This window comes from Mobula birostris, chromosome 3, assembly GCF_030028105.1.
Source record: "Mobula birostris isolate sMobBir1 chromosome 3, sMobBir1.hap1, whole genome shotgun sequence".
NCBI classification, from domain to species: domain Eukaryota; kingdom Metazoa; phylum Chordata; class Chondrichthyes; order Myliobatiformes; family Myliobatidae; genus Mobula; species Mobula birostris.
This window is the reverse complement of record NC_092372.1, coordinates 35,216,894-35,229,306: the sequence shown is the minus strand read 5'-3', so window position 1 is coordinate 35,229,306 and position 12,413 is coordinate 35,216,894. Positions and strand designations below refer to the sequence as shown.

Here is a 12,413-nt window from a genome sequence, read left to right as displayed (position 1 = left end):
GTGTGTGTGTGTGGGGGGGGGAAGAGATAAAGAAAAGGAGGTGAGAAAAATCACCCATCTGAATACACACAACTTTGTATGTGTCACAGCTTCTAAGTAGTTTATTTATATGTTAAACAGCACATTTGTTACTTAATCCATCTCATCCAATCAAGCAAAATAAAGGGATACCTGATCACTAGGAAGTGCTGAACTGTCAGCTGATCACCTTGTACTGGCAAGAACCGAAAAGTGGGAACTGTATGCCTAGAGCTTAAGCAATGCTTTAAGATCAAGAATGTTGGGGTAGATCAATATTATTACATTCTGGACAGACAATGGGCTACATCTTTTGGGCCAAATCAGCATTGTTGATTTGGACCAAAGTGGATTTAGACTTGGTGACTCAAGCCCAATTATTGAGTAGAGATTAAGTTCCACGTGTCATTGTGCTATCCAAGTTACCAGGTAATCAAAAACACGAGAAGATCTGCAGATACTGGAAATGCAAAGTAACACACACAAATTGGTGGAGGAATTGGTGGAGCATCTATGGAAAAGATTAAACCGTCAACGTTTTGGGTCGAGACCTTTCACCAGGACTCATGAAGCGTCCTGATAAAGGGTCTCGGCCCGAAACATCAACTGTTAACTCTTCTCTAAAGATGCAGCCTGGCCTGCTGAGTTCCTCCAGCACTTTGTGTGTTAATCATTGTTATTCTCCTCACTCTCAACAGCCACCAATTTTCATGTAATAAAATCTTTGAGATATACAGCACAGAAACAGGTCCTTTAGCCAACTAAGTCTTGTGCTATCTTCACCCATTTACACTACATCTTCCATTAATCTCATTGTTCTATTCTCTCCATATTTTATCAAATATCCTACAGATTTTACACAGTATGGGCAACTTACAGTGGCCAGCTTATCTACCAACCTACATCTCTTTTGAATGACCAAAGAAACTGGAGCATCTGGAGGAAATGCATATGGTCACAGAGAGACCCTGGAGGTCAGGGTTGAGCCCGAGTCACTAAAACTGTGAGGGAGTGGCTCAACTGATTGTGTGGCTGTGTTATCTAGCAACTTAATAATCATATCTCCAGCATTCACATGTAAGTAATTATGTATATAATAGATGAGGGTTCCAGCACTGATCCCTCTGGTACACTGCTGGTTACTGGCTTCCGATCACAATCCTATAACAAAGCCAGATTTGGATCCAACTTCCATTTTGCCTTGGATCCCATGGCCCTAATCTTTATAATCAGCCTTTCGTAAAGGACCCTGTCAATAATCTTTCTGAAGATACTGTAAACTAAATCAACTGTATAGCTCTTATCAGGTCTAACTTAATTGAGTATTTCAATCTTTAAAAACACACTCAAATTAGTCACATCAACCAATTTGTGCTGATACCCCAGATCAATTCCCATCCTTCTGATCCTCCTTGTAGATTAAGTTTGCCCCTCAATTCCTTTGCCCAATAATTTCCCTAAGACTGAATTAAACAAACTGCCCTATAATTACTCAGCGTAACCCTGCTCGCCTTTTTGAATAAAGAGCCATATTTGCGGCAAGTGAATATTTACACATCTCCATCAGGGCCCCAGTGATCTTCTCCCTTGTATCCCCATCGTAGTCTGCAACACATCTCATTAGGTCCTGGAAATTTATCCACCAAAACAAATAGTACAACCTCCTCTTTAACATTAACGTGTTCTAGAAATTTACCACCTCAACTGAAATCTCCAACTACAATGTCTGTAATGAATACAGATGAGTACTATTCATTTAGGACACCCGCACCCCCCCCCCCCATTGCCTCCATACAGTTTGCTTGTTTGGAGATGAATAAGCCTATTGTTCTTAATATTCTGTATATAAGAATCCTTGGGATATTATTTCATCTGATCTGCCAGTTATATTTCCTGGTCCCTCTGTGTCCACCTAATTTTCTTACTTTAACATCTATACTCCCCATTTTCAACGCTCCCAATGTACTATGTGCTTCCTTTATTGTAAATCAAAGCCTTAATATCTCTGCCTCCCTCGATTTACTATCCTTACTCTTTCTCCTATTGGGAACTCTGGACCTGAACTCTCCCTGTTTCTTTTTTAAAGTGTTGTAAGCCTGAAGGACAATAACACAGACATTTTAAGTGAAAATAGTTTGAACTGCAGTAATGCACAAGAAGGAGAAAGCGAGTCCAATTGTGACAATGAACTGCCACTCCAATGAACATTCAGCACTTTCGCTTTACGTAGAAATATTGAGTTCCACGAGAGTTAACACTGTCTCATATGACTATATACCAAGTTCAAAATAGTCATGGATACACTGCCTCTCGCATAGTTCCCCCAGAAGGTGAATCCCCAAGATCTGGCTTATATCATCAGTATTTGAAATATAGTATCCAAAGGATACAGTTTTATTATGTGCTAATCACATTGAAGTTCAAAGTAAATTTTATTATCAGAATACATATGTCACCATATACAACCCTGAGATTAATTTTCCTGTGGGCATATCAGCAAATCTATAGAATAGTAACTATAACAGGGTCAATGAAAGATCAGCCTGAAGACAACAAACTGTGCAAATGCAAATATAAATTTAAATAACTACCAATAAATAATGAGGAGCACTTATTCACAATTTCACTATGGAGATATGATTACTATGTTGAGATAAAGTAAAAATGTTAAATCTTTAAGTGGAACTAAATGCTGGGTAAAGAATCATAGCTTTGAAAGAAAAGTGTCAAGAAACTTGAAGCTGTAAAACATAGATAAAAAAGTTATGCGTTGCAAATTAAGAGCTAAAACAGAATCTTTGATTTTAAATCCAATTCTCTCCATTATCAACAGTCACTGAACAACCTGAGTCTTGTACCACTATTTATTTGGAGGTTAACCACTGCGATTTAAATAAAACTTGCACACAGTGGGTTTTAATTACAATCAATTTTCAATATGAATAAACGAACATGGTAAAGATCAAGCATTAGACTTCGCTTTCTGGCTGCCCGAAAATAGGTATGAGCTACGAGCCAAATCTAAACTGGGGCCATTGCCATTTTATCACGAAGAGCATTATAGCAAACACCAATTATGTCCTCGGCTGACACTGCAGGAGCAGATGATTTGCAGCGAAAACTTTGGCTGGATTTTCCATTTCTGAATCTAAAGTGTCTAAAGAGCTAATTTTGAAAGCAGCTGCTACTAAATCAACAAGGGCTGTTTTTCCAGCCTGATACCAGAACCTGCTCGCTAGTTTGATCAGATGTATAAAACCACTCCGGAGTCCAGGTGAATAAAGTTCATGGTCAAAGGCCACAGTCACAAAGTGAAACTCAGAAGCAATTATCAAAGTACATATCTCAAAATATAGTACCTCGAGGATAATTTTCTTGCAGGAAAATAAAGAAATACAATTTTGTGGAAAACTACACAAAATACAAAAACTGACAAATGATCAATTTTGAATAAATTCAAAATCAATTTCATTCTTAACTAAAAGCCAAAGTTCCAAATTACATAAGCATTTTTGCATAGTAGGGGAGTATTTTTGCATAGGAGGGGAATTAAGGGTTATGAGGAAAAGGCAGGTAGGTGGAGATGAGTCCATGGCCAGATTAGCCATGATCTTACTGAATGGTGGAGCAGGCTCGATGGGCCAGATGGCCATCTCCTGCTCTCATTTCTTCAGATCCTATATAAGCATAAGTACTGCAACATCCTTACCTTACTGTTTTGAATTTTCTCAAAGAGCGCTTCTCCAATTTCATGCTCATTGCCATAAGCAGCAGCGCAGTCAATGTGATGGTATCCTACTTCAAGGGCATAATTCACCGCAGTTTTCACCTGTACAAGGCAAAGCAAGACTTAAAAATGTCAGTAAGTTTCAGAGTCCATTGACAGAGTTTTGCTCATATTCTGGTATTTTCCGATGTCATAGAAATAGGCCATTCAGCCCATTGAGTCTGCTGGCTCTCAGAACAATCCCTACATTCTCACTCCCCCACCTTATTGTGTCCAAGCTGCACACTACAACACCAGAGGTCAGGATTGAAGCCAGGTTGCTGGAGATATGAGTTAGCAGCATTACTTATTCTGTCATTGCTTCAAATTCCTAGGTGTAAGCATCACCGACAATTTGTCCTGGTTCAGTCATGTGGATGTGACAGTCATGAAAGCATACCAAGCCTCTCCTTCCTCAGAAGGCTAAAAGGAAATTTGGCATGGCCCTCATCAATTTTTATAGAAAACATCCTATCTGCTTGCATCACAGTTTGGCATGACAACTGGTGTGTCCAAGACCACAAAAACTGCAGAGAGTTATTAGTGCATCATGACAACCAACTTCCCCTCTATTGACTCCATCTGACTTGGGAAAGAACTGAGATAATCAAGGACTCCTCTCCTGGTCAGTCTCTCTTCTCCACCCTCCCACTGGACAGAAGATATAAAGCTACTGTCCAATGGAGGGGACAGAAGAGAAAATGACCAAGGGATCATTCCACTACAATGACCACTAGGATCAAAGACATTTTTTTATCAAACTATTGAAAGACTCTAGAATGAACAACTTCCTTTATAAAGATGAACTTTTCACCTCCCAGTCTACGCCATCATGGCCCATGCACGTTACTTGCCTCCTTGCACAGCACTTTCTCTGTAACTGTAACACCACGTTGCACATTTTCTTTTCACTTTCCATCTCCACGTACTTACTTATGGAGTGGTCTGTCTAGATGGCATTCAAACAGAACTTTACATTGATCTCATTACATGTGCAAGAATCAGCCAATGTGTAGAGTTTTAAAAGACTGATCTGAAAACAGTAAAACAATCAAAATACAAAGCATTAGGAAGTCTCTGCAGAAGAATCTTGATCCAATTAAGATTAATGGGAAGAACTTTTTCTCTGTTGACCAAATCGAATCAGTTTGGACCACTGTACAGTATCAGAAAAAGCAGCAGAGGGCTGTAAACCCAGCCAGCTCCACTATGGGCCCTAACCTCCCTGGCATCGACCACATCTTCTAAAGGCGATGCCTCAAGGCGGTGGCATCTGCCATTAAGGACACTCACCACTCAGAACATGCCCCCCTCTCATTATTACCACCACACAGGAGGTACAGGAGCCGGAAGACATGCACTCAACAGTTTAGGAACAGCTGCTTCCCCTCCGCCACTGTATTTCTGAATGCACAATGAACCCAAAAACACCACATTATTTTTGCTTCCTTTTTTCACTACTCATTTAATTTTTTATACCTATTTCTTATTGTAGCTTATAATATATTTTAGGCATTGCACTGCTCTGCTGCCACAAAGCAACCAATTTCAAGACATATGTCAGCGATAATTATCCTGATTCTGATTTTGATCCTTATCTGTATTAAATTGGTAAATTGGTTTATTACTGTGATGTAACAAGGTACAGTGAAAAACTTGTCTTGAATACTGTCCATAACGATCACTTTATTACAGTGGTGCATTGTGGCAGCGCAAGTTTAGACGACAACAGAGTGCAAAATGAAGTGTTACGGTACAGTAAACGTGCACTGCAGATAGATAGTAAGGTGGTCATGATGAGGTAGTTGGTGAGGTTAAGAGTCCACCCCATCTCACTTCCTGATGGGAGGGAGAGAGATGAGAGGATGTCTGTGGTGGGTAGGATCTTAGATCTTTCTAGTTACTCTACTGGGGCAATCAGGCCAACAGTCTTCAATATGCAAAAAAAAATCCATTTTTTTTAGATGAACTTTTGTAAAATGTGGGAAAGCCTAATATGAAGTTTAAAGTTGGACCAGGATTGATTCAGAGTACTGGGAACTTAATTCAGACTCTAAGTGATTTTGGGAAGTTCAATGACATGCCAGTCTTAACTGCCACTTTAGTATCTTTCAACTTAATAAATAATGATTAGTGAAACATAATAGTTCAAAGGATTAAAAGAACAAAGAATTGACCATTAAGAATAGTACAAATTAAGACACTTACCTGGCCAGGTGAACTCTTCCATGTTCCCAATCCAACTAATGGCATTTTCTGGCCTGTTGCAAGTGTCACATAGTTGAGACTCATGTTTAAATCAGCTTGTTGAATAGTGAGCTATCACAGAAATACAGCCTGTGTAGAGTCATAAAAACACAACAAAATGCACACCTGTAAATACCAAATGATTAGAAATTACTGATAAGCTATCATTTCTAATAGCCTGAAAGTGGAATCTAAATGTGTTTCTTAATCAACAACAATCCCCATTCTTAGACCAAGGAGGAGTATTTGATCTTTGATCCATTGTTTCAAATGACAACAATATCAAAATTTATCTTTTTGCTAACATTGGGGAACGTTGCAATCCTGCCGATTTGCAACATTAAATCTGATTTGCTGAGTATTTCCAGCATGTTCTGTTTTACTTCAGATTTTAGTATCTAGTTCTTCTCTTTAGTATACACATTAGGGTTCCAAATTAAACTCACTTTTTTCCAGATGTTCTTGATGATGAAGGTAAATTCAGTGCATTACACTCTCAGCAAAGAACCTGTGTTGGCTGGAGATTGACAAAAGCCTGCAGTTTGCTTTTTGACTTTAGAGTGTAAGTGATTATATTGGCGATATATTCTCAAGCATCCCAGCATTTCGGTGCGAACTAAACTCAGTATGTTTGTTTGGGCAAGCCATCGGATATGTGTGCCAGACACCAGATGCCCGAACTAATGTGTCTATGCAAATCATGTAACTGAAGTATAACTTAACAACAGCACACGCAATGCTGGAGGAACTCAGCAGATCAAGCAGTACCAATAGAGGGAAATGAAGGTTCAGCCTAACCGGCGCCCCTCCACCATCACCCTCCATAGATGCTGCCTGATCTGCTGAGTTCCTCCAGCATTTCATGTGCGCTGCTCAAGATTTCCAGCATCTGCAGAATCTTCTGACTTCCGTTAGCTTTCCTAACTACTTGCTGTTGCTGTACACAGGTGCTCCCCGGGTTATACAGGGTTCCATTCTTGAGAACTGTCCGTAAACTGAACTGTTCCTAAGTCGGAAATGAACAAAAATAGTAAGTGGGAGAGAATTGCAGGAATGACTCTGATAGAGAGTGAGTGGGCACGGGAAGAGCATCTGCCGATCAGCCTCCCTGATTCAGTGAGTGAGTGATGCTACTCAGTGCTGTCAGTTCAGCCCCCAAGCGTTACAGCTCAGGGGAGAGAGAAGGCATGTGGAAGTCCTCTGTTCCCATCCGGAAGAAGGTGCCTAAAGCTTGGCAGCTGCTGGAAAATCCAATCTGCCAGTACCCCACATGCTCATCTGCATGCAGAGGCCATCCATATGCAGGCATTCATTATCTACTAAGGACTTCCACTAACTTCTTGAGAATCATGAGATCCGTCTGCAACCCATAGTTTTCAACCTTTCAACATATGGACAATATACTTATTATTTTTCTGCCAAAAAATTAACAATTCCACTTTGTATTCCACTGTGCAAGGTCTTTGTCCTCTTGCAGCCTCTTTGTAAAATCTGCAAATTTGGTAATCATATATTCAGTGCTTTCATTGCAAGGAAATTTATACAAATTATGTTATGTGTGTCATGTGACACACCACTTGCTACATCTTGCCACCCAGAAGAAAGCCTATTCCTGTCTACTGTTTGTTTCCAGTCAGCCAGTGAATACCGTTATCCATGGGTGTGAGGACTTCTGTCTTAATCGTATGAGGAGTGTTGGATGGCTCTGGGCTTGCACTTGCTGAAGTTTAGAAGAATGAGGGAGAGGGATCTCATTGAAACCTATTGAGTATTGAAAGACCTAGATAAAGTGGACAAGGATGGGAAGTTTCCAATCGTGGGAGTGTCTAGGACCAGGGGACACAGCCTCAGAACACAAGGACATCCCTTTACAATAGAGACAAGGAGAAATTTATTTAGCAAGACAGTAGTGAATCTGTGGAATTCGTTGCCACAGATGGCTGTGGAACCCATGTCGTCGGGTATACAGTATTTAAAGTGGAGGTTTGTAAGATAGTGGTGCACTCAGAAGCAACCAACCAAAGGTACTTTAGTCTTTTTTACGATCACAAGACACTGCAGGTCATTAATAACTTCAAATGTTGCAGGTCTTCCCCATCAGCGAGTTGGTTGTTAGCAGAGGAGCTGGACAGTGTGGATTATGTTGCTGTTTGCTACAGAAAGGCGTCGGAGTTGGTGCAAAAAAGCGATGCTTGATTTAACAGTGAATTCTTCTCCTGGACTTTTTTTTGGGGATCACAAGACCCTGTTGGACATTAGTAATGTAGAATACTGCAAGCCCAGTTCACTGGTTTATTGGTGAGACTGACAGCGGGGTAGTTGTGTGGCTTCGGTTGAAACTCGAACAAGGCTTCCTGCCATAGTGTCATCTGTTGCAGCCACCCAGGAGAGGTGACGCTGGAGGCAGTGTGGCGTGGCGTCCATACTGGATTAGGTGCTGGCCCTGCCCATCAGTGTTGTCCCCTTCACTGTTTACTTGGTGGAAGACAAGCTGAATTGTGTTTGTCTATGGGCTGGTTCGTGCTGACAACATCCATGGACTCAGGGACTTCGGCTATATTATATATTTTTTATGTGACTGTATGTTGTGTGCTATGTGTGCCTTGTGCTGTGTATGACTTTTGATACTGTGTTTTGTACCTTGACCCCAGAGGAACACTGTTCCATTTGGTTGTATTCTTGGGAACTCATATATGGTTGAATGACAATTAAACTTGAACTTGATTAATAAGGGTGACAAAGGTTATGGGGAGAAGGCAGGGGAATGCAGTTGAAAGGGATAACAAATCAGCCATGGCAGAAAAGATTTGATGGGCAGAATGGCTTAATTCTGCTCTATGTCTTATGATGCTGTAGTGGTCTATAACTCATTACAGAACGGAAGCTTCAGAGAAGGTGGAGAGGAGATCTATCAAAATTCTGTCGAGATTAGAGAGTATATCTGATGAGGAAAGGCTGAGCGAGCTAGGGCATTGACAGAATGGACAACCAGAGGCTGTTTCCCAGAGCGGAAATGGCTAATATGACGGCGTATAATCTTCAGGTGTTTGGAGGAAAGAATAAGGGGAACATCAGAGGTAGATTTTTTTTAAACACACAGAGTGTTAGGTGCATGGAATGCACTGCCAGGGGCGGTAGTAGAGGCAGATGTATTAAGAACATTTAAGTGACTCATAGATAGGCACATGGATGATCGAAAAATTGGGAGCTATGTGGGAGGGAAGGGTTAGATTGATCTTTCGGTAGGTTAAAGGGTCAGCACAACGTCATGGGCCAAAGGGCCTGTACTGTGCTGTACTGCTCTATGAATACAATACAATTCATAAAGATACTTAAAGATAATCATCTATTTGACTTTCAAGTTAAGTATCAATTCTTGATAAGCCTGGATGGGGCTGTGGTGGGAACAACGAAAAATTAAAAAAACACAGAAAGAAAGGGTGGAATGAAATAAAATGCATAAGGGGATGGCTATGTTTCAGCCATTCTTCAACAAATTCAATTGTTTGTTATGGAGGTAAAACAAGAAAAGAAGATAGCAGGCTTCCTTCTCCCAAAGTTCCAATGTAGCATGACATTAGCTGTTATGGTTGGCCAGTAGACTAAAACCAGCGGGCAGAGAGCAAACAGTTCTTACTCACTGTCACAAATACGTGCCCACTGAGCCGGCTGAAGCTCATTACGTAATGCTGAATTCCACTTATTAAGAAAAGAACCATTTTCCATTTTAACATATTAGCCAGCTGTACTTCGGAACTCGAAGAATTTACATGCTTGATGAACATTAACTTCTTTTCACCTGTAAGATTTGTTTCTTCATGGTTAAAATGATGGCTCAAAAATCATAAATTGACAAAGAAAGTATAATATTTTATTTTTTCATGCATTTTTAATGCTGAAGAAATGTAGCTTTCTTCTATTTACCCTGGTTAAACCACTATCATCTTACATAGTTCCAAAAAAAATCTCTGCTTTATCTTCTGTGTTCCAGGGTAAACAATCATTTATTAACATCAGAACAAATTTCAGTCATTCGGCTGTTCAGGTCCTCCAGGATTCAAGGCCTTTCCGTGCCTTTAGCAAACTGCCTATGCACTCAGAATTCTGCTTTGAGGACTAACACCATTGCACATACCCAGTTATCTCTGTAACTGTGTTTTTGATAAAACTTACGTACATTTTGCATAAAAATACTGTGCTGTGTGCAAGAATTTCTAGGTCATAGACTTTTTAAATAATTAAATGGATTTTTAATTTTATCGAAGGTTATCATACACACATAAATTCCTCAAAGCACTTTGTAAAGAAAAAAAATGCTTTGAGATGAAGTAATTTTTAGCAACAACAAAATGCATTCACATGGAATCATAAAATTGTTATGGTACACAGGACAGCCATTTGGCCCATCAGATCTGTCCTGCTTTCATAGTAAAGCTTTCCTGTCAGTTCTACTCTTTTGCTTTTCCCTCACATCTCTGAAATTTATTCTCTCTTTGAAAGGCATAAATCAATTCTGTTTCTAATATCACTATGTATTAATACCTGCTGTGTAAAAAATATTTTTCCTTCCTCTGATTCCCCCTAAATTGCTTAAAATTTTAAATCTATATTCTCTGGCCATGAACCATTTGCAAATGTGAACAGATTTTGCTGTTCATTTTAACTAAACCAGTTATGTCCATCTCTACCAAACCTCTGTTTAACCTTCTATGTTCCAAGAAAAACAACCCCAAATTCTCCAGTGCCCATTAGGCTAAAATCGCTTGTCCCTGGAATCATTCCAGTAAATCCCAAGGCATGTCTCAAGATATTTCACAGGAGCAATCGGCAAACTTAATTTAACAACGAATCGCACAGTGATTCTCTAGCAAATCACAAAAAACATGGCTAAAAGGAAGCTTATATGAAGTGTTTGAGGACAGGGAAGTGGGAAAGTTTCGGGAGGGAATCGCGGAGTTTAGTGTCTATGCAGCTGAAGGCATGGTAATCAGAATGGCACAAAAGACCAGAAATGGAATGGTGCAGACAACTCTTAGAGTTGCTATAGAGATGGTGAGGGACAAGGCATTGCACAGATATGAAAACATGCTGGAGAATATTAAGTAGGCTTAACTGAGTCATTATCCACAAAACATGATTCCATAAAAAGCAAGGAGGTGACTGATCAGTTCAAGTAATTTTGCTAGTGATGGCTGGGTAATGAAAGTTGGCGAACACCCAGGACATTCTGCTCTTCTTCAAATAATGCCACAACTGCTTTCATATCCACTTATGTTACTGGATGGATGTGACAGTCTTTGGCTTAACAATGACATCCTAAAGAACGTACCTTTAACTACATAATTTGCATTCAAGTGTTGGTCTTTATGTGGTAAGTCCTAGAGATGGAAATGCTCCTAAATAGATCCGGATTCTTGCCTTTCACAGGAATTAGCTGATAGAAGACTTAAAGATGGTTTTGTTCTGTCATTTGTCATACTTGCATTAAAAATGGCTCTGAGAAAAAACATTTATCAGCTGGGTTAGAAACTTATAAAACAACTGCTGGAAATCTCTGGATAGCTTGATTAACTTTGATACCAGTTTTGATTGTTTTTCAGATGAATTACCGAGGGTATGTTATTTTAGCCTGAAAAACTCATTTCCTAATGCCAGGAGACAGGGCTGATTGGGAAGTGAGATGGTGGAGACAACAGGGGAATATTGATATTGGCCAAAGTAATAGGGAGGGAATAAGAAAATTAAACTTATCAACCAAAGGTTGATATTTACAGTTTTGCCCCTTTGATACGTCATTTGGCTTCCTTAATTATATTTTCAATCTTTTTTTAGTGACGGTCACATACTTTGGGTAAGGACATTGGAAAGAGAGCGATTCTATTGTTGGAAATGTTTCTGATGATGTAAAGGTACTTGGAAAATGTAATGGCATATGTAATGAAACAGCTGTTCACTGCTGAAAAGTCTCCAAGGTTTAAAGTTTCCTATATATGTTTCAGCTGCTGGAAATGTTCCTATGATGCGGTTGGCCATACGCCAGTTATGATCTTAAGCTGGTGCATGGACCTAATTACAGAAGTGTAGATTAGTTTCCTCATAAGTCTGGCATACACACCATCTGACGCAAACTGTTGCTCACAGGACAAAGCATTCATGAAACCTTGCTCAAATCACTGAACCATACCTTGTGTAATCTTTTGAAGCTATTATTATTCTGTTGTTCATGCACGGACAAAAATAGATAAGTATAGGATCAAAGATTCAGATTACAACATGACCCCAGATATAATATGCACATGGCCACAGTTCCATAGCAAAGATGGCACCATAGAAGTTTGAAGTTTTCCATTATAAATGCACACTGAGTACAGTGAAATGCTGA

General features: G+C 39.7%; 1 protein-coding gene across 8 annotated transcripts in view; it reads right to left on the bottom strand.

Moving 5' to 3' along the window:
• The window catches only part of akr1a1a (aldo-keto reductase family 1, member A1a (aldehyde reductase)), a 96,470-nt gene that overhangs the window by 30,330 nt on the left and 53,727 nt on the right, over positions 1 to 12,413 (bottom strand). For 5 of the 8 annotated variants that reach the window (XM_072252460.1, XM_072252461.1, XM_072252462.1 and 2 more), the window contains exons 2-3: positions 5,993 to 6,121; positions 3,728 to 3,847 (exon numbers count right to left, since the gene is read on the bottom strand). In XM_072252460.1, coding sequence (XP_072108561.1) covers positions 3,728 to 3,847; positions 5,993 to 6,076 — 204 coding nt within the window. In that variant the 5' untranslated portion in view covers positions 6,077 to 6,121. Of the gene's footprint in view, positions 1 to 3,727; positions 3,848 to 5,992; positions 6,158 to 11,360; positions 11,528 to 12,413 lie in introns of all 8 variants that reach the window. The other 3 variants (XM_072252459.1, XM_072252457.1, XM_072252458.1) reach the window with 3 other exon arrangements.